This window comes from Lepus europaeus, chromosome 11 (genome assembly GCF_033115175.1).
Source record: "Lepus europaeus isolate LE1 chromosome 11, mLepTim1.pri, whole genome shotgun sequence".
Taxonomy (NCBI): domain Eukaryota; kingdom Metazoa; phylum Chordata; class Mammalia; order Lagomorpha; family Leporidae; genus Lepus; species Lepus europaeus.
In genome coordinates, this window is record NC_084837.1 from 40141628 (window position 1) to 40167987 (window position 26360).

At 44.4% G+C, this 26360-nt stretch overlaps 2 protein-coding genes and 1 long non-coding RNA gene across 6 annotated transcripts in view; 2 read left to right on the forward strand and 1 right to left on the reverse strand.

The window, feature by feature from the left end:
* The window catches only part of BAZ1A (bromodomain adjacent to zinc finger domain 1A), a 98794-nt gene extending 96368 nt beyond the window's left edge, over positions 1 to 2426 (forward strand). For all 4 annotated transcript variants that reach the window (XM_062205278.1, XM_062205279.1, XM_062205280.1 and 1 more), the window contains 2 exons: positions 929 to 1016; positions 1452 to 2426. In XM_062205278.1, the coding sequence (XP_062061262.1) occupies positions 929 to 1016; positions 1452 to 1648 (285 nt within the window). In that variant the 3' untranslated portion in view covers positions 1649 to 2426. The remainder of the gene's footprint in view (positions 1 to 928; positions 1017 to 1451) is intronic.
* An 11887-nt stretch (positions 2427 to 14313) lies between these two features.
* Positions 14314 to 19778, reverse strand: LOC133769908 (uncharacterized). The gene is made up of 3 exons (XR_009867288.1): positions 19699 to 19778; positions 16257 to 16395; positions 14314 to 14506 (listed from the first exon to the last, which is right to left on the reverse strand). It is a non-coding gene; the product is annotated as an uncharacterized LOC133769908 (long non-coding RNA).
* CFL2 (cofilin 2) lies at positions 19508 to 23750 on the forward strand. The gene is made up of 4 exons (XM_062205282.1): positions 19508 to 19613; positions 20618 to 20925; positions 21042 to 21118; positions 21212 to 23750. The coding sequence occupies exons 1-4, from the start codon at positions 19611 to 19613 to the stop codon at positions 21322 to 21324; spliced, it is 501 nt and encodes a 166-aa protein (XP_062061266.1). The 5' UTR covers positions 19508 to 19610; the 3' UTR covers positions 21325 to 23750.
* The last annotated feature ends 2610 nt before the right edge of the window (positions 23751 to 26360 follow it).

Below are 26360 nucleotides of genomic sequence, written 5' to 3' on the forward strand. Positions count from 1 at the left end.
AGAGACATTGATGTAAAAGATCAACCTCTCAGGTAACAACAGTGAGGGTGAGGAAGTAGTGATTATTGGTATTTGTATGGTAGAATGTGATGTGCTGTGAAGTGGAGACAGAACAATTCAACACCCAGCAACGAGAAAGTAGGGAATGGCAGGAAGTATGAATGGAGCAGAGGTTGTGTTAGAGAGGCTCAGACACGACTGTTTTACACAGGCTCTTATTCTTCAGTGTGTAATTGAAGGTTTCTCAGTGAAAAAGTGACATCATCAGAATTCTTTGAGATTTCTAGAGCAAGACTGTCAAGGATTAATTAATACTAAATAGCAAATTATATATATAATACTCATTAAGGAAAACTATTTATGTGTCTGTCTGTAGCAAATAAGAGAACCAGGAGCGAAACCATAATTTTTTTCCTTTTCACAGTAAAATTTTTTTTTAAGATTTATTTTATTTATTTGAAAGGCAGAGTTACAGAGAGGCAGAGGCAGAGAGAGAGAGGTCTTCCATCTGCTGGTTCACTCCCCAGTTGGCCATAATGGCCAGAGCTGCGCCTATCCTAATCCAGGAGTTGGGAGCTTCTTCCAGGTCTCCCACACAGGTGCAGGGGCCCAAGGACCTGAGCCGTCTTGCATTGCTTTCCCAGGCCACAGCAGAGAGCTGGATCAGAAGTGGAACAGCCGGGACTTGAACCTGTGCCTATATGGGATGTCGGCACTATAGGCGGTGGCCTCACCCGCTATGCCCCAGCACTAGCCCCTACAGTAAATTTTAATGGTATCAAATAGACTACTACAACATGATTTAAAAAAATTACATGATGTTAATAAAATAATAGTATTCAGAAGTGAATGTTAAGTTATTTTTATATTATTTGACTATTAATTTCTAATAAATTTTTATATGGAGAGATATTGAATTGTTTTACAGGTACCAGATTACTATGACATCATTAAAAAGCCCATTGCCTTAAATATAATACGTGAAAAAGTGAATAAATGTGAATATAAGTTAGCATGTAAGTAATACATATTTTCCTTATTTTTGTTTAAAGAGATAGAGGCTATTTTTTTTTGTTTTTAAGTAATGTGTGTTAATGTAGTTCTATAGACAGCATTCAAGGAGATTCCCTTTTTAAAGTGCTTGTCAGTGTATATGCAGGTGAAAGATGGCTTGAAATTAGATGAGTTAAAGATATTTTATAGAATCAGATCTTAAAATTACATGATATATATATAATTATGTAATTGGGTAGTGTCAATAAAATAGTTTTAAAGTGTTTATACTTAACACTTTTAGGCCTCAGTTCTGCTACCTTGTTTCAGAGTATTCTCTTTCTAAAGAAAAAAGGGGGCTTCTTTTCTTAGTGAGCTTTCAAGAAATGATACAAACAAAAGTTATATTTGTGATTCATGTGCTTTTATTCTAATCTGGTTTGTTTTTTTCTCTCTAGCTGAGTTTATTGATGATATTGAGTTAATGTTTTCAAACTGCTTTGAGTACAATCCTCGTAACACGAGTGAAGCAAAAGCTGGAACTAGGCTTCAAGCATTTTTTCACATTCAGGCTCAAAAGCTTGGACTCCATGTCACACCCAATAATGTGGACCAAGTTAGCACACCACCGGCTGCAAAAAAGTCACGAATCTAATTTTATCCTTCTAAAGGATGTATTTGAGGAAAAACAAATCGTTCACGAAAATGGAACATTAAATCATGCTCTAAAGCAGACGTGTATAAAGCAATAACAACTGACCACGTTCACGTGTGGCCTGCACTATTTTCTCAATGTCAATGTTAAGCACTCAGGAGAATGTAGGAAAGATTTCCTTTGCTACAGTTTTGTTCAGTATCTAATAAGTTTGGTAGCTGTACTGGATTCAGTACTGGTTTACAGAGGTTTTTGTACATTTTGAGATCATTCATGTGTCCAGATATCTTGGAAAATATTTTTTCACCTATGATTTATTTTGTCATTGAGGATTTTTTAGAATTTGTGGTATTAAAAGAAATTTACCTATACAGATAAGTCTTCTGTCGCACAACACAGAAAAATGGGTTTATGTCTTAAGAATTGTTTAATGAGCACATTCTCTCAACACTACACATGAATGGATCCAATTTTATATCTTTGAAGTGTTGTACCAGTACTGGCTGGAGGTATTAAGTCTGAGTTTATTAACTAGATATTTATTTAGCATTCAAGATAATTTGTGAATTTGTTTTGTATTTATAAAATTTATACCTGGAAAATGTTCTTTAATTTTTTAAAACATTTTACTGTGTTTTTGTTTTATTTCTCTAACTTCCTTAATGATCAATCAAAAAGATAATACCCTCCCTTTTCCCTTTTCAGTTTTACAGAGCTGTTAAAAGTTTTTATGTACAACTTTTTAAGTGTACAAATAAAATGATACTTTTTTCAATTATTCTTTGTTTCTGGAGTTTTTACAAATCAAAATTGGACTTTGCATGTTTATTTTGTGTTTAGATAGTTATTTCTTAAGTGTGAAAAGCATAGTTTGGAAGCAATAGCTTTCCCTTTTTTTTAAGATTTATTTAATTATTTGAAAATCAGAGTTACATACAGAGAGAAAGAGAGGCAGAGAGAGGTCTTCTGTCTGCAGATTCGCTCCCCAATTGGCTGCAACGGCCAGAGCTACACCAATCTGAAGCCAGGAGCTTCTTCTGTGTCTCTCACGCCAGTGTGGGGGCCCAAAGACTTGGGCCATCTTCTACTGCTTTCCCAGGCCATAGCAGAGAGCTGGATCGAAACAGAAGCAGCCAGGGCTCGAACTGCCACCCATATGGGATGCCGGCACTGCAGGCGGTGGCTTACTGGCTGTGCCACAGCACCAGCCCTAAGCTTTTCCTTTTAAGCATGCAAAAGGAAACCTTCTAGGACTTTTGGCAGCAGGAGAGAGAACCTTCGCCCTAAATTCTAAAATCATCAGGATGCGGCATTTGATTCAGTTAGGTCAGCTCTGGGTGGGCATTTAGCAGCAGTGAAGGTGTCACCTGGCACACCTGCACCCGTATTGGAGTATCTGGTTCAAGTCCCGGCTCTTCTGTTTCTGATCTGGCTTCCTGCTCATGCACACTGGGGAGGCAGCAGTTGATGGCTTAAGTATTGGCTGGGTCCCTGCCAACCCACATGGGAGACCTAGATTGGATTCCAGGCTCTTGGCTTTGGTCTGTCACAGCCCTAGCTGTACTGGGCATATGGGGAGTGAGCCAGCAGGTGTGTGTGTGTGTGTGTGTGTGTGTTTCCCTCTCTGCCTTCAAAAAACTTTCAAGTTAGGTTAATTTATTTGTGACATTGCCCTACTTAGTTTCATTTCTTTCTCATGTAGTTTGAGATTATTGATTTTCTGGAGACTTTACATGAAGATGTTCCTATCTTTAATTTCTGGTAAATTTATAATCATTTCATATGCCAATAGCCAAATTCTTAAAAAATTTTACATAGTGGGGCCAGCACTCCAGCACTAAGGTATAGTGAGTAAAGCTGCCGCCTGCAGTGCCGACATCCTATATGGGCGCCAGTTCGAGTCCCAACTGCTCCACTTGCCATCCAACTCCATGCTGATGTGCCTGGGAAAGCAGCAGGAAACAACCCAAGCACTTGGGTCCCTGCACCCTTGTGGGAGATCTGGAAGAAGCTCCTGGCTTTGGATCAGTGCAGCTCCGGCCATTGCGGCCATCTGGGGAGTGAACCAACGGATGGAAGATTTTTGTCTCTGTCTCTACCTCTTTCTGTAACTCTATCTTTCAAATAAATAAAATCTTTAAAAAACAAAAAAAGTATGAGCTTATAAGAAACTTTTGGAAATAGACTGGATATATTTGTAAAAAAAATAAAAAGTAAATTGATTATATAATATTCACTTTCTCATGTTAATTTGAAAACAAGTCATAAAACATGCCATTTATGTTACACATTTCCTTTCATAGACTCAATTAAAATAAGCCCTTTAATCAGTTCAAATATTTTTTATATATAAGAACTCACTCCCATACATATCCACAGTAAAGATATAAACAAAGTTAATAGACAAGGAGTAGATGGTAGTGGCTGAGAATGCAACGTTAACGTGGCCAAGAAAACAGCCAGCATTATTTAACTCCTACTTTGCTTTCATGCTTTTTCTCAAGGAGAAATGGAATAGGTAGAACAAAAATGCGATTGAGAAAACAAACCCAGGATATTGACAGACATGTGAGTCATCTGGGTACCTCTTACTGAGTTTAGTCTTTAAGCCCAGATAAATTATATTCCTAAAAGCATTTGACTTGTAATTGCAAAAGAAAGTGGCAGAAAGGGAAGAAATTAATACATCCTCTTAGGTGCCAAGCCTTTAATACAAAAGTTTATAGTATTTGTACCTATAATGTGAAATGCTCTTTGTATTAAATTATTAAAATTTGTGTAATATTGCCGGCACCGTGGCTCACTAGGCTAATCCTCCGCCTGCGGCACCCCGGGTTCTGTCCCGATTGCTCCTCTTCCAGTCCAGTTCTCTGCTGTGGCCCGGGAGTGCAGTGGAGGATGGCCCAAGTGCTTGGGCCCTGCACCCATATGGGAGACCAGGAGGAAGCACCTGGCTCCTAGCTTTGGATTGGCGCAGCGCGTCGGCTGCAGCAGCCATTTGGGGGGTGAACCAACGGAAAGGAAGACCTTTCTCTTTCACTGTCTAACTCTGCCTGTCAAAAAAAAAAAAATCATGTAATATTTTTGGTATTTTCTCCATTTTTCAGGTAATTCAGAATAACTGACATGGATTTTTTAAATACTTATCCAAGATCACAGAGTAAATGACGATTCTGTCAACATTCCGTCTTTGCATTACTCTAGAGTACCTCCATGGAGATGGAAACACGCAAGTTTATCTTTGTGAATAGTCTGTAAAGGGTGAGCCGAGGGGAAAATAGAGAATCTATATGTTCAGGTCCATGAGTTTAACCCCTTTTGGAGAGATACTTGTTATAAGTGAACAGTTGTTATATTCTCCTATTTTCCTTTTTTATTGATAGTTTCTGAGGGCCCGGATCTGTGATATTCTTTACCAGTAAGCTCAGATTATATACAGGTACTAGAAGAGTGTTGTCTTTGAAGCTTTTGATTTGATTTCCACATGTATCTGGCTACAGGACCCTTATAAATATTTAAGCATGTCCAGAAACATGAGAAATCTAAAATATGTGCCAAGCTTTGAAAGTAGCATTTGTCTATTGTCAGTGTGTTAGTGTTTTTTGCCTTTTTCTAGAGAAGGAAATAGGGCAAGTTGCACACACGTGAGTATGACTTCACAACTTTGACGGAATGCTTAGGTTGATTTCACGAACACCATGAAGACTGTGCTTAAGCTATATTCCACATTTGCCCCTTACACTCACTGTTCGTGAGAGCTTGTGGTGTTAAGTAAAAACATGAAAGCAAATCTCTTAGGGAAAAAAAAAAAAAAAGAACATCAGTATACAAGTAATTTACTGGTCTGTAATGACTGAGCAACAACTTTATCCTTTCACTCTTCTTACTAAAAGTTTTGTCTTGAGAGCCAGCAACCCTTTTTATTTTATTTTATTTTTTTATTTTTGACAGGCAGAGTGGATAGTGAGAGAGAGAGACAGAGAGAAAGGTCTTCCTTTGCCGTTGGTTCACCCTCCAATGGCCGCCGCGGCCGGCGCATCTCGCTGATCCGAAGGCAGGAGCCAGGTGCTTCTCCTGGTCTCCCATGCGGGTGCAGGGCCCAAGGACTTGGGCCATCCTCCACTGCACTCCCGGGCCATAGCAGAGAGCTGGCCTGGAAGAGGGGCAACCGGGACAGAATCCGGTGCCCCGACTGGGACTAGAACCCGGTGTGCCTGCGCTGCAAGGCGGAGGATTAGCCTGTTGAGCCACGGCACCAGCCAGCAACCCTTTCTATCAGAAAATTTTTGAGAAAATATATTCAGAGCATGGATGAACAAATCCTTCTAAGATTGTGATTTAGGGCTTTGATCTGGCCATTATTTGGGGTGTATTATTGTTTTCACCAGTAAAATGGAAATTTTACTTCTAGTTATAAAACGAATAGATGGTGTTATGCCCAGTTCAGTTGTCCCCAAAGACCACCAAGGAGCTGATACCGCTGTAAAGCGCATGAGAGTTTTATTGCAGGTCTGGGCCTGGACTCTGAATCAACACAGCAGCGGGTCTGAATTGAGAGCCCTTTCAGTTAACAGGGTTTTCAGAGACATTCTATACATCATGGTACCATTTAGCAAATCCCATGGGAAATTCAAAGGACATCTCTTAGAATTGATCAGTGCATCCAGTTAAAGGTGGTTGGATGGCTTTGGGGTTGATGCCTTTTGAATTGATTGGCCGAAGCATAGGGTCCGAGCTGCTGGGGTGTACGTGCCAAACGGCAGGGTCTCAGGAAGCTATTAGTGATCTTATCTGCCCTGAGAAGACACCAGGAACTCTAGGTATTTCTCTGTTATCTGTTAATTGGCTGTTGCTAGGCGAGTTTATCACAAGGGGAGTTCACTTATTTACTTTTAGGAGCTCCTGGCTTAGGGTTCAGGGCCTGGTCAGGCCCAAGTTACAAGATGGAGGCCTAATTTAAAATAGTTACACCCTGACCCAGGCTCAGGCCTCACAATGGCAATTGTCAGGACAGGTCGTGGCAAACTGGTTATGACCCCACTTGGGATGCCCACATCCCACACTGGAGTGCCAGGCTTCAGGTGCCAGCTCTGCTTGCAATTCCAGCTTCCCACTAATGAGCACCCTGGGAAGCAGCAGGTGATGGCTCAAGTAGTTAAGGCCTTGCCATCACATGGGAGATCTGAATTGAGTTCTGGGCCCAGCAAAAATCAAAGATAACTGGGGCTGACACTGTAATGCAGTAGGTTAATCCTCTGCCTGCAGTGTCAGCATCCCATAAGGGCACTGGTTTGAGTCCCAGCCACTCCACTTCCAATCCAGTGCTCTGCTATGGCCTGGGAAAACAGTACAAGATGGCCCAAGTCCTTGGGCCCCTGCACCTGCATGAGAAGCTCTTGGCTCCTGGCTTCGGAACGGCGCAGCTCCAGCCACTGCGGCCAACTGGGGAGTGAACCGGCAGATGGAAGACCTCTCTCTCTACCTCTCCTTCTCTCTCTGTGTAACTCTGACTTTAAAATAAATAAATCCTAGGCTGGCGCTGTGGCTTAACAGGCTAATCCTCTGCCTTGCGGCGCCGGCACACCGGGTTCTAGTCCCGGTTGGGCACCGGATTCTATCCTGGTTGCCCCTCTTCCAGGCCAGCTCTCTGCTATGGCCTGGGAAGGCAGTGGAGGATGGCCCAAGTGCTTGGGCCCTGCACCTCATGGGAGACCAGGAGAAGCACCTGGCTCCTGGCTTCGGATCAGCAAGATGCGCTGGCCGCAGCAGCCATTGGAGGGTGAACCAACGGCAAAGGAAGACCTTTCTCTCTGTCTCTCTCTCTCACTATCCACTCTGCCTGTCAAATAAATAAATAAATAAATAAATCCTAAAAAAAAAAATTATAAAGCAACAGTTATCAAGACAGTCTCGTAGTCTGGTGGGTAAGAAGGCCGGTAGCCTGGAAGTTAAGATGGCCACACCCCGCAGCTCTGGCTCCTGACTCTGGCTTCCTGCTGATGCGAACCTGAGAGGCATTGGTTATAGCAAGTGGTTGGATCCCTGCCGTCCACATTGGAGGCCGGGAGGGAGGCTGGGATTGAGTTCCCAGCTCCTGCTGTTGTGGCATTGGGGAGCTGACCAGTGGATAGAAGAGCTTTGTCTCTCTGCTTCTCAAATAAATTTTAAGGTTTGTGGGAAATTGAATTAAAAGATGTGTATTTTGTTGCCAAAAATTTTTAAATCCATGCATAATTTTTCCATAATATATACTTCCCATGAATTTTTTAAAGATCGCACTCATATGTAGGTATAGATAGGGGGAAAAAACTTTTTTGTTTGAAATTTATTCATTTGAAAAGCTGAGTGACAGAAATGGGAAAAGACAGAGTTCACTCCTCAAACGGCCACAACGGCCAGGGCTGGGCCAGACAGAAGCCAGGGGCCTGGAAGGCCCAAGTACTCAGGCCATTTTTTGCTGCCTTCCCAGGGGCGTTAGCAGGGAGCAGAATCAGGAAGCAGAGCCACTGGGACTCGAGCTGGCGCTCTGATACGGAATGCCAGCGCTGCAAGTAGAGGCTTAACCTGCTGTTCTACCAGTGCTGGCCCAAAGCTGAGGAAATAGTGACAAAGAAGGGTGCTGGCTAAACACGATAAGAATGAATTTTGGGCTGAAACATGCCCACAGAAAGAAGTATCCTTCAACAATGAAACCACTTGTTTAAATGTCAGTTTCTACCCTGAACAAAAGGACTCAATGGCTGGAGCTTTATTTCAGGTCATCAGAGATCCTATTAGCACAAATATAGTTGCATAAAACAAACAAACAACAAAAAAGAGGGGCTGGTGTTGTGGCACAGTTTATCAAGCTGCTGTCTGCGACAACAGCATCCTGTGTGAGCACCAGTTCAAGTTCCAGCTGCTCCATTTCTGATCCCGCTCTCTGCTAATGGCCTGGGAAAGCAGAAGAGGATGCCTGAGTGCTAGGGCTCCTGCCACCTATGTGGGAGACCTAGATGGGGTTCTAGGTTCCTGGCTTCAGCCTGGCCCAGTTCTCGCCATCATGGCTATTTGGGAAGCAAACTGGTGGATGGAAGATTATCTCCCTCCCTCCCTCCTTTCCTCTCTAACTCTATCTTTCAAATAAGTAAGTAAAAAAAAAAAAAAAAAAAAAAAGGAGTCAAAGCCTAGTAACAGTGGCTTGAATAAGACAGAAATTTCCTGTCACAACGAAGTGCACGGGCTGGCCAGCCAGGTCAGTCACCAGATTCAAGCTCTTCCTGTCTTTCTGCTGCACCCTCCCAGTCTCTGCCTTTCATTGTCAAGGTCCCTCCACAGCCCAAGAAGGCTGGTGGCACTGAAAAGCCGCAGAACACACCTGCTAGTGGTGCCCCTCCTGTAAAGCAGCCCTCCGCCTAAAATGAGTAAAATCTCTACTTAGAACTGGTGGCGTAAGTCACGTGGCCACATCGCTTGTCCGAGAGGTGGGAAAAGTCGGTCATTTAGATGGAGGCGTAATCTCTGGACGAACTTGAGACTGACTTCCTACTACATTCGGGAGGGAACTTGAACGGTGGTGGCACCAGCGAGCTCTGCCAGAAGGGCCAAGCCTGTTTGCGAGGAGAGAAATTTGGACTTGAAAAGGAGTCAGCTTTGGGGACTTGGTCCACCTAGGAATTCTGATCTACTCTTCCCAAACCTAAGCGAGCCCAGAGCCATCAGAGAAGTAATGGGCCCTCAATCCTTTTGCAGGCGGAGTTTGTGGAAGGAAAAACAATTGAAAAGCCGCTTAAGCACTTAAGCCAGTGTCTACTTTGGTTTTTGATGGGTCTCTAATTGACCTTGGGGCGTAATTATGTTAGGAAGGGAAACATCAGAGCTCTTAATTAGAATTTTGAAATTCAAATCTAATACATTGGAATAATTGAACAAGTAAGTGAAAGTAGAAATCGCTTCAGGTAAATTGTGTAGATTTTTTAATATAATTTTACTGGAAAATATTAAAGCTTTCATGCCACTCTCCCTATTTAAAGCTTTTTCAATGCTTTCTGTAACGTTTGGAACAAAACAAAACCTCAGGATCCTCAACAGTGCGGGCTCTCGAATGTTCTCAGTTTCAGGTGCCCTTCGTGTCGAAGGCCAAAAGAAATACCTAACGGTTCTGTAGAGTAGGTAGTTACAGCCAAGCAACACCGTAACTGTTCTTGTCCTGACAACTTCGCGCCTTTGAGCACTGCATAACTTCTCAGGAACTGTAGCTAGATTGGACAGGTCCTTCCTCGCTCCCTGCGCCACACCCATCTTCCCTTGGGACTTGGTTTTATCACAGCTTGAGCTGAGAAAGCGCTGGAAAAGAACGCAGTGGAATCCTAAATTTAAAGTGTAAAGCGGCTCGCGATCTGGTTCCCCAGATAGCCAACAGATGGCGCTGTGCTTCCCTTAAATTTAGGACTATCCGCAGCGCTTGGCGAATTTGCTGGGGCCGCAAAGCAGAGATGGAGATAAGGCTTCTTAGGCTTTGCACTTACTTTCCCTTCGCCACTGCTTCAGGCTCATTTTGTCCTGACCTCCTTCCGCTGGCCTTTTCATCTTCCCCAAAGAACCTAGTTTCTCCCCAGCTCAGACTTTTTTCCAGGGTATCGCCTTTGGGGGACCCTGGAGTCTGTATCAGGCATCCATTGTTCTCGTGCAAGACCTCAAGCTCCATGAAGGCACAGATCACATGAATATTGTTCACCATCTTACACTCAGTGTCTGGCACAATTCCTGACACATAGTAAGAGCTCGATACATTTTTTTTAAAATGTTTTAAATGAAGTTGTTATAGCATTAAGGCATCATTTGCAATGCCAGCACCCCATATCAGTGCCAGTTCAAGTCCCAGCTGCTCTACTTCCAATCCAGGTCTATGCTAATGCACCTGGGAAGGCAGCAGATGGCCCAAGTACTCAGGTCCTTGCTACCCTTGTGGGAGACAGATGGAGTTCCTGGCTTATCAGGGTGAACCAGCAGATGGAAGCTCTCTCATCTTCTCTCTCTCACTTTGCCTTTAAAATAATAATGAATTCATTTTAAAAGGTTTATATTGACACATTTATTAAGAAGTTAATCTTCAGGGGCCAGCATTATGGTACAGCAGGTTAAGCTGCTGCCTGCAACCCCAGCACCCCAAAACAGCACTTGTTCAAGTCCTGCCTGCTCCTCTTCCAATCCAGCTCCCTGCTAATGTGCCTGGGAAAGCAGCAGAAGATGGATCAAGTGCTTGGGCCCTTGCACCCATGTGGGAGACCTGAATGAAGTACCTGGCTGCTGGCTTCAGCCTGGCCCAGTCCCAACTGTTGCAGCCAGTGGGTAGGAGGTTCTCTCTGTCTCTCTCCTTCTGTAACTCTGCCTTTCAAAAAAAAATAAATACAACTTTTTAAAAAAAGGAATTACTCGGCCGGCGCCGTGGCTCAACAGGCTAATCCTCCGCCTTGCGGCGCCGGCACACCGGGTTCTAGTCCCGGTCAGGGCACCGATCCTGTCCCGGTTGCCCCTCTTCCAGGCCAGCTCTCTGCTGTGGCCAGGGAGTGCAGTGGAGGATGGCCCAAGTGCTTGGGCTCTGCACCCCATGGGAGACCAGGAGAAGCACCTGGCTCCTGCCATCGGAACAGCGCGGTGCGCTGGCCGCAGCGCGCTACCGCGGCGGCCATTGGAGGGTAAACCAACGGCAAAAGGAAGACCTTTCTCTCTGTCTCTCTCTCACTGTCCACTCTGCCTGTCAAAAAAAAAAAAAAAAAAGGAATTACTCTTCAGATTCACAGAAAGCCAGTGTGAAATTCCCTGGTAGCAGTTTATCAGTAAACAGTACTTTATCAGTAAGCAATTATAAATCTAAAAATTGAAAGCATTTGAGAATGTGATTGCTAGCATACTTATAATGGCATTTTGAAAATAAGTTTGAAGGAAAGAATAGCCTTTTAAACAAATAGTGCTGGAACAATGGGATATCCACATACAAAAGAACAAAGACTCCCTCCACACACACACACACACACATCTCACTATATTAAAAATTAACTCAGATCACAAACCTAAATGTAAGGACTAAAACTACAAAACTGTTAGAAAAGAAACACAGCAGTAAATCTTTTTTTTTTTTTTAAAGATTTATGTATTTATTTGAAAGGCAGAGTTATAGAGAGGGAGAGACAGAGAGAGGTCTTCCATCCACTGAAGGAGGCTGGACCTCAATCAGGACTCCCGCTCGGGTGGGTGGCAGAGGCACAGTATTTGAGCCATTGCCTGCTCATGTGCAGGAAGCTGGATCAGAAGCAGAGGAGCTAGGACCTTGATATAGAACGTGGGAGTCCCGGGGGCTGCTAAACACCACCCTGGGCTGCACTGTCAGCAGCCAAAGCGTCCCATCAACTACTGAAGAGTCACGATGTTACAGGCGCTTAGGGAGCAAACCAGCAGATGGAAGCTCTCTCTCTCTCTTCCTGTCCCTGTCACTTTGCCTTTCAAAAAATTAAGTACACCTCCTTCCCTTGTGCCCTGGATTCCTGCACACTCAGCTCTCGGCTCTGAACGCCCTTCCTCGTCTCTCTAATGAACTCCTTTGTCCCTGACGATCCCCTCACTCCAGAGGGAGCTGGCGGCTGGCCTTGGTGTTCTCAGGACGTCTGGGCGATGCCGCTGCGCCGTGTCCTGCCGTGAACGCCAGCCTCCTTGCTGTCCTCCCACAGGGCTGACTTCCTCAAGGCAGGGCACTGTGTTATTTTTATCTGTGCATTCCCAGTCTCCAGGCAAAATGCTCAATACATGAAGCAAAGGAATGAATGGAGTGAATAAACTCATTTCGTTCTTGAATGTGCTTTTTCCTCTCTCTCCCACGCTTATTTCATGTCTGTTAACATGTTACATTTCTCATGTTATTATCTTGTATGACACTTCAGTCTACTGCTTCTGAAATGAGCTTAAATAAGGGGGGGGGGGTTTGCCATCTTCAATAGATTACTAACAAGTTTATTGTCTCAGTTACTGATTGGGGTTCTTTTTTCTCTTTTTTAAAAGTTTTATTTAAGAGACATCTGCTGATTTGAGAAACTTTCTAATCTGCTGGTTTATGTCCCAGATGCTTGCAACAGCCTGCGCTGAGCCAAGCTGAAGCTAGGAGTTGGGAACTCAATCCAGGTCTCACCTGCTACCTCCCAGAATCAACATTAGCAGGAGCCAGAAGTACTGAACCTTGGCTCTCTGGTGTGGGATGCAGGCATCTTAACCACCAGGCCAAATGCCCACTCCCAGATGCTGTTTTTACTTGGTTTGTATAATATGGGTAACAAATTGCTGTCATGGTTCAATTACTGTTGGGTCCCTGCACCCACGTGGGAAATCTGGAAGAAGCTCCTGGCTCCTGGCTTCGGATCAGCTGAACGCTGGCCGTTGCGGCCATTTGGGGAGTAAACCAGTGGATGGAAGACCAACCTCTCTCTCTCTCTTTGTCTCTGCATCTCTCTGTAACTTTGGCTTTCAAATAAATAAAATAAATCTTGAATAAATTAATAAATAAGAACTAGAAATGAAACAATGAGCCCCAAAGGGGCTTCACGGATCAGAGAGTAAGTCAGAGAGATCAGATTGCCACACACACCTCCCACGGGGTCTGATTTCTAGTTCGAAGTTCATACTTGGATTTAAAAAATGTGTGACTTGTTTCCCCAGCAGTGGTAGCTCAGGGAGGCCGCGTCAGAGCTGAGAAGACATGGGGTGGAGAGGTAACTTCTGACATGAGCAGCAGCCTTCACGGCGCCTTCTCTTTGTCAGGAGGTGGCTGTGGGAGCCTACAGCGTGATGGTTCTTGACAAGGGGGTGGGGCTCAGACAGTTTGTTATATAATCTTCCAAGGTTATCAGGACAGTTCTTTAAAAAATTATTTTCAGGGACTGGCACTGTGGCACAGCAGGTAAAGCTGCTGCCTGCGATGCGTCCCAGCTGCTCCACTTCTGATCCAGATCTCTGTTAATGCACCTGGGAAGGCAGCAGAGGATGGCCCAAGTGCTTGTGGGAGACCCAGATGAAGTTCTGGGCTCCTGGCTTCAGCCTAACCCAGCCCTGGCTGCTGTGGCCATTTGGGGAATGAACCAGCAACTGTGTGTCTGTCTCTCTGTCTGTCTCTCTCAAACTCTACCTTTCACATAAATAAAAAATAAATCATTTAAAAAATATATGTGGACGTGTGTAGATACATAAAATGAGTATTTTCACTCTGCACTAGTGGTGACAGTAGTTGCAGGATTTCTATTTCTCTGCTGGACTAGAGCTTTGCGAACATTAGCTCACCTGATCTGCCCCACAATTCTGAGACGGAGGATGTAATACAATCCCCATTTTACACATGAGGAAATTGAGCCTGAGGACAGCTAAGTCAATGAGAGGAGATTTCACCACGAATGTCAGAGCTGAGATTCCATTCAGAGGTTACTTGCAATTCCTGAGAGTTGTTTGTTGCTGATATCCATGTGTGTTCTAGGAAATCGATAATTATAACTTAAATGTATGTTCTAGTACTGGATTGCTTGGGTCTTTCTGTACAACCTGTTGCTTGCTTGAGTTTGAAATTGCTCAAGAGGGGGCAGGTGTTTGGCTTAACAGTTAAGACTTTTTTTTTTTTTTAAGATTTATTTATTTATTTGAAAGTCAGAGTTACACAGAGAGGAGAGGCATAGAGAGAGAGAGGTCTTCCGTTCAATGGTTCACTCCCCAGATGGCTGCAACAGCTGGAGCTGCGCCGATCTGAAGCCAGGAGCCAGGAGCTTCCTCCAGGTCTCCCATGCAGGTGCAGGGGCCCAAGCACTTGGGCCATCTTCTACTGCTTTCTCAGGCCATAGCAGAGAGCTGGATTGGAAGAGGAGATGCCGGACTTGAACTGGAGCCCATATGGGATGCTGGCGCTTCAGGCCAGGGCATTAACCCACTGCACCACAGCACCAGCCCCATACTGGAGTAGCATTTCATTCTGGAGTAGCATTCCATACTGGAGTAGCAGCATTCACGTTCTAGCTCTCTTTCTGAAGTCACCCTCTGCTAATTATGCACCCTGGGAGACAATAGTGATGGCTCAAATAATAGGGTTCCTGCCACCCACAGAAGAGACCTGAACTGAGTTTCCAGTTTCTGGTTCTGACCTGCCCCAGCCCCTGCCCCTGCCCCAGCCCCAGCTATTGTGAGCATTTGGGTAATAAATCAGTGGATAGGAGTGTGCTATCTTTCCCCATCCCCACATCTCAAATAACTAATATTTTTTTAAATTGAAGCTACTTCTCTTTGTTTTTAAATTTTATTTATTTATTATTTATTTCTTTGACAGGTAGAATTACAGAGAGAGGGAGAGACAAAAAGAGAGATCTATCCGCTGGTTCACTCCCCAAATGGCCCCAATGGCCAGAGCTGTGCCAATTCGAAGCCAGGAGCCAGAAGCTTCTTCCAGGCACTTGGGCCATCTTCTACTGCTTTTGCAGGCCATAGCAGAGAGCTGGACCAGAAGAGGAGCAGCAGGGATTAAAACTGGCACACATATGGGATGCCAGCACCGCAGGTGGAGGATTAACCTACTGTGCCACAGCGCAGGCCCCATATTGTTGTTTTTTTTTTTTTTTAACAGAATTGCTCAATAGTTATGGTACGGTAGGCAAAATAATGCCCAGCGAAGATGCTGCTGTCCTAAGTCCCAGGCCTGTGAATGTGTTATCTTACATGGAACATGGACTTCGCGGATGTGACTAAGGATCTTGAGAGGGGAGATTACCCTAAACCATGAGATGGGGACCAGAGTAAATGTAAGGTAGGAGAGACGGATGAGACAGCTGAAGCAGAAGCTATTGCTTGCCAGGGACAGTGGGGAGAGAAAAAAACTAAGAACTGTGGGCATCCTCTAAAAGCTGGAAAGGAAAAAAATAAACAAACAAAAAAAAAAAAAAAAAGAAAGAAAAGAAAAGAAAAAAAAAAAAAAAACTGTGCAGCAGCCTCCAAAGGCAGTGAGGCCTTGCTGCCTCCTTGATGCTAGCCCTGTAAGACTCACTTCTGACTCCTGACCTCCAGAACTGTGAGAGAATTCCTAGGTGGTCATTTGTCACTAGGACACTGACACCATGGTGTCTGACACTCAGATCCTGCACTACACAGGGCTGACTTTCACCCCACAGAGTCTGACAGTGCTGCCCCCTTTCTCAGCGGTGCCACACTCTGGTTCTGAGCACCAGGGGAGGAGAGAAGGATGTGGCGCTGGCCCTGGGGTTCTCAGAGCTGCCCCATCTTCGGGAGCTTCCTTTTTGTCCTCTTCACAGCATTAAAACATCTTAAGTCTATTATTACGCCATCTATCAAGCACCTACTATGTGCAAGTTTCCAGAAACTCTAAGATGAGTAGAGTGAGGAGCTTACACTGTAGTGAGGTGGCAGAACATGTAAACAGGTTATTATAATGAAACACAAAATATGTGCAATGATCAAAATATTTAGGAAAATAACCCTAGAGCATGGAATGTATGAACTCAGGAAGGGGAGGGCGGACAGGCTCAGAGAGGGGCTGATGTCAGAACTGGAACTCTCAGCTTTGATGGGAAAAGTTCTGACACCTAACTCAGACCTGGGCTCTGCTGCGGTTGCTGTAGATCTCCGAGGCAGGAAAGGGAGGGAGACTCCAAAAGGAAGAGTTCAGGAGGGAGACAAGTTGCTGCTACACGTAGCAGATGATCAGAGCGCTGGCATCCACTGTCCATGGCGTCCTTGGAAGTTCCAGAAAGAGAAAGTGAAAGGTTTCATAGACTGTGATGTTCCAATCAGAGGTAAAGTATCATCTACCTGCATGGAATTCATGCTTAGGTATTGGGGAATTTCTTCCCAATGTTTATATCTAAGTCAGTCTTCGAATCAAAAAATGAACACATATGTGGACATGAAAGGATCTCTCTTGGCTTAAAAAAAATAAAAGGTGCTGTGGCTTAGCAGGTAAAGCCGTCGCCTGCAGTGCTGGCATCCCATATGGGCGCCAGTTCAAGTCCCAGCTGCTCCACTTCTGATCCAGCTCTCTGCTATGCCTGGGAAAGCAGTAGAAGATGGCTGAAGTCCTTGGGGTCCTGCAGTCACGTGGGAGACCCGGAGGAAGCTCCTGGCTCCTGGCTTCGGATCTGCCCAGCTGCAGCTGTTGTAGCCAACTGAGGAGTAAACCAGTGGATGGCTGACCTTTCTCTCTTCTTTCTCTCTCCGTGCCTCTGCCTCTCTGTAACTCCGCCTTTTTAAAAGATTTATTTATTTGAAAGGCAGAGTTACAGAGAGAGAGAGAGAGAGAGAGAGAGAGGTCTTCCATCTGCTGGTTCACTCCCCAATTGGCCACAATGACTGCAGCTGGGCTGATCCAAAGCCAGAAGCTTCTTCCTGGTCTCCCACGGGGGTACAAGGACTCAAGGGTACAAGGCCATCTTCTACTGCTTTCCCAGGCCACAGCAGAGAGCTGGATCAGAAGTGGAGCAGCCGGGACTTGAACTGGCGCCCATATGGAATGCTGACACTGCAGGCGGTAGCTTTACCTGCCATGCCACAGTGCCAGTCCCATAAATAAATCTGTAAAACAAAAGAATAAAAGGCTATGTGACAATATATTATAACATGCGCAATACAAAATACATTATATTTTGGATACAAGAATTTATCGCACACAATCGAGGGCCTAACTCCTCCTCACCAGGACGTCCCCACCCGCACCACTTGTGAGTTCACATGTGCACCACTTCCTACCCAACAAGAAAGTGCTCAGAAGCAAGTTGAGAGCTGCGAAGGATCCTGACGATGATTTCCTGACAGCCTGGCTCACGGATGAGGAGCCTGGGGTTTGCAGGGGTTAAAAGAGTCCTGCAAGGTTCCAGAGACTGGGCGGGGCTCCTGTGCACACCTCACACTGGAAGGTTTTCCTGCACTTATTTCTTTTGTTCCCAACAGTTTCAGGCAATAACAATTCTACCTTTTTAGTGCAAATCTTTTTCACAAAACAGGCTTAACTCATCAGAGTGTTAAATTCATTCTACCAATCTGGAGAATAAAGAAAGAGAGGCTAACATGGGAAACTTGAGGAGAAAAGGCAACATCTTGCTTTCATGAGCAGCCAAGCATACAAACTGTTTCTCTTGTAACACCTTCATTACAAATTCAAAAAGTGTTAAATCTTTATGAGAATTTTCCTCAAAGTGTAAAGTGATGATTTTTTTTTCACTGGTGAATGAGATACTTATTTATCCAGAAACTCAGAGAGGCTGCCTTGGCTCGGTTACCCAGGCTCTGCTAGAAGGGGTTGTGATTGCCAACGCGACGGAGGAATCCCTACTCTTGGGTCTGCTTATTTGGTGTCAGCTGTCACAGCTGGTGCTGCATGAAAGGACTACTAACAAAGTGTACAATCCATTTCCTACGAAGTCGAAAATAGAAGAGGATATTACAGGGCCCTGACTCCTGACTTCAGCTTCTGGCTACCGTGCACCCCAGCAGGCAAGAGAAAGAAGGATGGCTCTGTGGTTGGGTTCCGACAACCCACATTGGAGTCCTGGGTTGAAGGCCCAGCTCGTGGTTTTGGCCTTGGTCTAGCCCCAGCTGTTAGGAGCATTTAGGAAGTGAACCAGTAGTTGAGGGTTCAGTCTCTCAAACTAAAAAAAAATATATAGATAGATACACACACACACACACTCATATCAGACTTTTGGCCTGGTTAAAATAAATGTCTTCTGCTCCTGACTCCAGCTCCCTGCTAATGTGAACCTTGGGAAGTAGCAGCTGATGGTTCAAGTTTCCTGACACCCACATGGGAGACCTGGATTGAGCTCCCTGGCTAAACCCCAGCCGTTCTGGGGCGTGAACCAGCAAAAGAGAGTCCTCTCTCTATCTCTGCCTTTCCAATAAAATTTATTTTTTTAAATATTTATTTGAGAGGCAGGGTTAGCGAGCGCGCGAGAGAGGTCTTCCATCCACTGGTTCACTCCCCAGATGGCTGCAACCGTGGGAGCTGGTCCGATCGGAAGCCAGCAGTCAGGAGCTTCGTCTGTGACTCTCACGTGAGTGCAGGGGCCCAAGGACTTGGGCCATCTTCCACTGCTTTCTCATTAGCTGAGAGCTGGATCTTCTGATCCAGTGGAATAGACAGGACTCGAACCTGCGTCCAAATGGGATGCAGGCACGGCAGGCAGAGGCTTAACCTACTACACCACAGCTCCCGGCCCAGTAAAATGTTTTTAAACTCCCCTCCCCAAAATGTAAGGCTATTACCAAGGGAAAGTGTCACCTAGTTTTTTCCTAGCCTCATGATTGCAATCACTGATTCTTGAAGTCATTCTTTCCCCTCTGCCCATAATTTTGTTTCGGCTGACTACTTCAGCCAACCGGGGTAACCCCCTTTAATAACTCCCATTTAATAGGAGAAAAGACATATAAACAATTCACGCAAATTTGGGGGGTGTTCCAAAAACGTCGAAATCGGCGAACGAAGGTGAGACTCCTTGGCGGGGGCCCCTCCCCAACCCCGCGGAGGCGGTGAGAGAACGCCCCTCGGGGAGCCCAGCCTGGCGCTTTCCCTCGCCGCCACAAGAGAGGGACCCGCAGGGAGGCCGCAGTCGGCGCCGCCGGGCCCCGCGCCCGCCCTGGGGCCTGCAGGGCCGGCGCTCCGGGGTCGCGCGGAGGACGCGCTCGGGCCGGGCGCCGCGACCGCGCGCGAGGAGGCCGGGCCCGGGAGCGGGGCGGCGCCGGCCGGGGCGGGGGCGTGCCCACGTGACGGCCCCGCCCACGTGACGGCCCCGCCCGCGCCTGCGGCCGCCGCGCCCCGCCGCCTCCCTCGGGCTGCAGCTCCCGGCGTGCCCCGCACTCGCGGCCGCCCCGTGCCCGCCCCTCCTTCTCCTCCTCCCAGAGCCACAGCGCCCGAGTCCGAGCCGCCGCCGCCGCCGCAGCCACAGCCGCGGGCACTATGGTAAGGCGGGCGCGCCGGCGGAGAGGCCGGAGCGCGGCGAGCGGAGACCCCCGCGCGGCCCTGGCAGGGAGGCCGCCATTTTAACCTGATTCGGGCCGCGGAGGTGGGCGCTCCCGCGTTGCGGCCCCGCTGCTCTCTCCAGCCGGCCGGCCTGCCCTCCCGGCTGTCAGGCCGGGCCCTGGCGCTCTTCGGATTCCTGGGGGCGGGGAGGGCGCGGGCCGGGGACCGGGGCCGGGGCGGGCAGCCGGGGCCACCGAGGGGTCCGCGGGGGGCAGCCCGGCGCGCGCGCCTTGTTTGCCCTTCGCTGTGGATTTTTCCTTAACCTGCGCGCTGTCAGAATGAGCCCGGGCTTCGAGGGCTCTGGGTCGGGGTCTGGCTGGCCTGTGGTTAAAGGGCGGGCGGGGAGGTTGAGGAGGTGGGGCAACTCTTTAAAAATGCCTTTTCGCGGTAAAAAGCTTTTCCACTCGTCCCGTTAGGCGAGGTGTCTGCGTTGGAGCTGGGAGGCAATTATGTTGTAGCCGTGGGCGGTTTGGAGTTTACACTTGCTTCTCTTTCCTTATGAGGCAACAGCAGCGGCTGGGATGACTTTAAAGAAAAAAAAAAATAGTAGAAGCATTAACTGAAATCCCAAAGCGTTTTTTTTAAGGCCTGCAGAGTTGACACAATACAGAAGGTATTTTTGCTGCTGCTCCTGCGGCTCTGACATCACCCAGTGAAATAGGAAACATTTCAGGGATGGGGCAACTTGGGTTTGTCCCTTTCGCTCTTCCTTCTGTTGGCTTCCACCTCCAAAGCCCTTGAGGATGAATGGGCAGGATGAGTTAGAATGCTTTGGAAGGATCGTTGACCGAGGCATAAAATCTGACACATTGGGCTGGACGGTTTGCATGATTCCCTGCAATTTTTGGTGTCCCTACACCACTCCTAACTCCTCTCTGGGCAAACAGTAATTTTGGCTGAAACCAGAATTCTTGATCTGAATTACTGTTGCTTTTTGTTTTCAGGCTTCTGGAGTTACAGTGAATGATGAAGTCATCAAAGTTTTTAATGATATGAAAGTAAGGAAATCTTCTACACAAGAGGAGATCAAAAAAAGAAAGAAAGCAGTTCTCTTCTGTTTAAGCGATGACAAAAGACAAATAATTGTAGAGGAAGCAAAGCAGATCTTGGTGGGTGACATTGGTGATACTGTAGAGGACCCCTACACATCTTTTGTGAAGTTGCTACCTCTGAATGATTGCCGATATGCTTTGTACGATGCCACATACGAAACAAAAGAGTCTAAGAAAGAAGACCTAGTATTTATATTCTGGTGTGTAAAAACAAAAGAAAAAAGTACTTTTAAAATGCAAGGATTGTTAATCATAGTCAGTTTTGCCTTCGCTTGTCTTGTAAATGTGATTCAACAATTTTTTTTTCCCTCTATAGGGCTCCTGAAAGTGCACCTTTAAAAAGCAAGATGATTTATGCTAGCTCTAAAGATGCCATTAAAAAGAAATTTACAGGTACAAACATTTAAATATTTTGTGCAAAGAAGTTGCTCTTTCTTAGTTGTATTAAGATAATGGGATAATTTTTTTTTTTTTTTATCTTTGTAGGGATTAAACACGAATGGCAAGTGAATGGCTTGGATGACATTAAGGACCGTTCAACACTTGGAGAGAAATTGGGAGGCAATGTAGTAGTTTCACTTGAAGGAAAACCACTATAAAATGACAGTCAAGTGCCATCTGGATCTTAAGGAGCTTCCATTTCTCCAGCTCAGTCCATTGGAATAGTATTAGGGTTTTTTTGGTTTTTGGGTTTTTTTTTTTTTTTTTTTCTGTTTTTTTTTTTTTTTTTTTTCCTTTTTTCCCCTTTCTACTGGGCCCTTCTAACAGAATGAATGAAGGAGGCAACATTCATTTAAGCAGCCTATCAGTGATTGCCATTAGACTGTTGAATGCAGTTACTTTATGTAGAACCCAAGGAATGCCTTCCCGTCTTCAGCCAAAAGAACTGGTTAGATGCCTCCCTTGTAGCAAGCACTACAATGAATGTGATTGTCAATGTGAATAGCTTAGAATACTGCAAAGGGTAAGCTAACTGAATGCCTTGAAAGTATTATCCACTGGTCAGATGGTCAACTTGTTTCAGTATTATTTATAGTTGCACTTGATTGCAAATATGAGGCTTGAGCATTCATACACCTCACCTGCCTTGGCCAACCTATTTGTGTGACATGGCAGCACGGATATAACACTATGCATTAAAAGCACTTTTTTTGTAATGAGTTTAATCCCCCCAAAGGAATGCCAATTAAGTTTTGTTAACTGTGTCATCAATTTAGCCTAGTACCTCGGTGTTCATTCATGTTACCTGCATACCTTCTTAAACAAAATAGCTATTATTAGTGCCTTTTTATTTTCCATTGAGTGTACACTACTGAATAAGTGTAGTTTTATGTTTACCATGTGAGTCTTGCAACACTAAAGATATTTTGAATATCAGTCATGATGGCAATTTCTGTATAAAAGAGCCTTAAATGGAACATTGTTTTGAGATCAGACTCCCCACCCTCACAAAAATGGCCACGTTGCAATAAAAATTGTGGCATATTACAGAACGTTGCCTTGTTTTCCTTGGAAGTTTTGTAAATGTCATGTGAAACAATTAGGGTAAACAACCATCATTAATCTCTGCACTGGTCATTTGAGGATTTTTGTGTGTGTGCAGCATTCGTGTGTGGTATTTTCCAGGTTTGTTGGATTTATTTGATTTAAAAATTTTCCATCCTAGCCAACTAATATAAAATGCCATTGTTAAAGAGCGGTACTTTTATAAACATGTTTATTTATTTCCTTATGTGTTAGTATGGAGATTAGAAATTATTTTTTGCACTTGGACAAATACTCTTCAATGTCTGGTTTTGTTCTCTGAATAAATTAGGGTAGTTATTTTTTTATTCACATTTTCTTTATGAGTAATTGAGTAGTAGAAGCAAGAAGCTCTTACTGCTTATTTGGTCATAATGAAATATTGTCCCTCAGAACTTTAAAAATACTTCTTACATTTAAGAAAATTTATTTCAGCTACTACTACTTAATATATTTTGCGAATTTGATTAGCAAAAAGAATTGATATAGCAGTCTTAAACATTAGTAATGGGATTTGACTGTAGTCCAGACCGCTCTCCTTATAGAGAATTTGATCTGCTCAGTGTGAGCGGTTTGCTGTTAGCCAGAGCTATTTATGGCAAACACATGCTTTTGTATCTTGTCATAGTTATCCACAAATGGCAAAACTGGACTTGATTCTACTGGTATGCAAAACAAGCATGCTAGTAAGTAGTCAATTGTGGCTCAGAACTTAACCCGTTAGCTCTGAAAAGTGCTTTTATCAGAAAACAGAAAATGAAAAAAAATTTTTAAATATAGGGAAGTAATTTGAGTATTAGATTTCTTCTGTGTTTCTGAAATATTTTTCAGATGAGAACATTAAAAATAGGGGTACATATCTAGGCTTCCATTTTAAATTATATGAATGGCTTAGGATCTTTTTGTACTGAGCAGTTTTATTTCAGGCTTCCAGCTGTCCCTGTGAGTTATCCTGGACATTTTTATGGCTTTTTGGTAAGGCCAAACTAATAAGCAAAACATGAGACTATTGATAGATGCTAAACCTTATGTACAACTGATACTTGTACCATGGAATTCTTCATTATTTCTTCATTCTTCTGAAAAATAAGGGACTATAAATCAGTTATGTAGTATCTTTTGTTTTGAAAGCTGAGCCCTTACCTTTTTTATACGCCCCTTTAATTATATAATATCAGAGATTAAGTATTACTTTAAACTATGATACTTTGATTTGTCAGATTGGCAAAAACTGATAATATGGTTAGGTTCATCTTTGAGATAGATTTTTGGGCATGAGCCAAAAATAATGATAAAATTAATAATGGATCATGAGTTGCTTGAGACTTACTTGACATTTGAAGTGACCACTATCTTCCAATAGTTTTTTACAATGAAACAATGTTCCAGTTAGCTTTAAGAGGTCTATGGTGCTACTTAGTAAAATATTGAGGGCGATATTTTATTGCTAGCTTGCAAAATGACAAGTGTTTAAAAAATAAAATATATGAAAATATTTAAAGCTGTTGAGATGTGTTTACTTATCCTAGAAAAGATTAAAAGTTTAAAAACTGATACTGCAGATAAGAGAGGCACCATTATCTTTTAGTCTCTTTTTCATGATTTTGTTTGATGTGCATTCTCATTTAAGAAGACCAATTTTCTTTAGAAATTGAATGTTGTAGCAATTAATTTTAGCATTTTCAGACAAATGGGAACAGTTGGCATTTTTCCCAAACTGGCTATCAGCTGTTGTCTTCCATCATTATCTAAAATAGGGTAGGCAGCATTGTGTATTTAATGCATCTTTTTAGTAGATTGAAGAAATCCTCCTACTGGGTTTGAGTTTCTCTGATACTTTTCCTTTGTAGCAGCCAATCTTTAGAACCTAGCAGCTGAGCTCTGGGAGACAACTTGAAGTGTCTTGTTGAGGAATAATCAACAGCAATGGTAAATCACAGCAGGTTGGAACATTTTTCATTAGGTTTGTTGCTGAAAAGGTAACCTTGCTGTCTTCACAGGTCTATTTTTGCTTCTGAATTTAGGATTAAATGTAAAGCAACATAAACATTCATTTTTACATGAATACTAAAGCTATTAGAGATGTGTAGGCAGACTCCAAGGGATATTGCTTTTAAACAAACAAAAAAAAAAGATTTATTTGAAGGGCAGAGTTAGAGGGGAGACAGAGAGCTCTTCCATCTGCTGGTTCACTCCCCAAATGGTCACAATGGCCAGGGCTGAGCCAGGCTGGAGCCCAGAGCCAGGAGCTTCATCTGAATTTCCTATGTGGGTGCAGGAGCCCAAGTACTTGGGTCATTTTCTGCTGCTAGGTGCATTAGCAGGGAGCAAGACTGGAAGTAGAGCAGGTAGAACTTGACATCATATGGGATGCTGGCACTGCAGGCCGTGGCTTAACCCATTGTGCCCCAGTGCCCAAATACTGTTTTCAGGACAGCACGAGTTTATAGATGTTCTGTCTCATCTTGGCCAGTGAAGTCTGAGGCTTTTCCTTTGCTGTGGCGCACCCACTAATTGTTTTCTTTCTGTGAAGCATGGAGACTCAGCCCTCCAGTTCCAGTTCAGTTTCCTCTCATAATGCAGTTGGACAAATTTGTCTCTCAGGTTTTTTTTTTTTTTCTTTAAAGATTATTCATTTATTTATTTGAAAAGCAGAGTTACATGTAGAGATGCAGAGGCGGGAGGTGGGGGTGGGGGAGAAGGTGTCTTCCATCCCCTGGTTCACTCCCCAGATGGCTACAGTGGCTGGAGCTATGCCGATCAGGTGCCACGAGCTTCTTCAGTCTCCCACGTGGGTGCAGGGCCCAAGGACTTGGGCCATCTGCTGCTGCTTTCCCAGGCCATAGCAGAGAGCTGGATCTGAAGTAGAGCAGCCAGGATTCAAACTGGTGCCCATATGGGATGCCGGCGCTGCAGGTGGCAACTTTACCCTCTGTGCCACAACACCAGCCCTAACTCTGTTTCTTAATTGGCAATGTGGGAACAATATCTGTCTACTGTACCTGGTTGCTGAGCACCAAAGCCAACAGTGCTTTCTGAAAACAGGAACATGGAAATGTAATAATTTATTTAAACCATTTACTCTTCAAAAAAATGTATTTGCTTGAATGGCAGAGTGACACAGATCTTCCATTCACTGCTTCACTCCACAAATGACTCCAACAACCATAGATGGGCCAGACTGAGCCTCTTTTTGTAACTACTACATTTAATCTCAGTTCAAGGACTATTTTGCTAATATATGGCATCTTTTTCAGAATGAAATATAAGTTTATAATTAATGTAGCTTCCGAGTTGATGCTCCTGACTACATTTAGGCTTTTTAGTGTCATTTTCTTTTTCATGTCTGATTGGATACTAGTTCTTCTCTACCCCCAGATACTTTTGAAGTTTAAAAAAAAAAAAAACAGCTATTGCTTTGGGATACTTGGCATAAATTGTTGGTCAGGGTGAGCATCTATTATTAATATCTAATTTTGTATAGTCCATCATAGTTTTCAAGTCACTTTATTTGATCTCTTTAGGTCCTCTTACTAGCTAACCGCATTTCTTCATTATATGTAAGGAAACTGGAGATTGGAGGGTTAAAGAACAGCCTAAACTATGGAGTAGCAAAATGCCCAGGGGTGGATACTGTGATGTGGCAGATTAAACTACCACTTGGGATGCCTGTATCCCATATTGGAGTGCTGGTTTGAGTCCTGGCTACCATGCTTCCAATCCAGGTTGCTGGTAGTGCATACTGAGAGGGGCAGATGGTGGCTCAAGTGCTTGTGTCCCTGCTGTCCACCTGGGAGAGTCAGCTGGAATTCCTGGCTCCTGGCTCAGCCTTGGCTGTTGTGGGCATTTAGAGGGGTAAGCAAGTTGATGGAAGATTTCTCTCTGTTAGTTTATATTTCAATTACAGAAAAATAAACATTAAAAGAAAAAAAGTTGGGGCCACTGATGTGACTCAGCAGGTTAAAGCCCTGGCATGTAGCATCAGCATCCCTTATGCATGCCAGTTCAAGTCCGTGCTGCTCCACTTCCAATCCAGCACCCTGGGAAAGCAGCAGAGGATGGCCCAATGGCTTCAGCCCCTGTATACATGTGGGAGACCCCGAAAAAGCTC

What these genes read in the sequence shown, in the direction of transcription:
- CFL2 (XM_062205282.1), top strand. An exon ending in GACCTAGTATTTATATTCTG is followed by an intron (nt 20,926 to 21,041) that starts GTGTGTAAAAAC and finishes TTCCCTCTATAG; the next exon opens with GGCTCCTGAAAGTGCACCTT. An exon ending in CATTAAAAAGAAATTTACAG is followed by an intron (nt 21,119 to 21,211) that starts GTACAAACATTT and finishes TTATCTTTGTAG; the next exon opens with GGATTAAACACGAATGGCAA.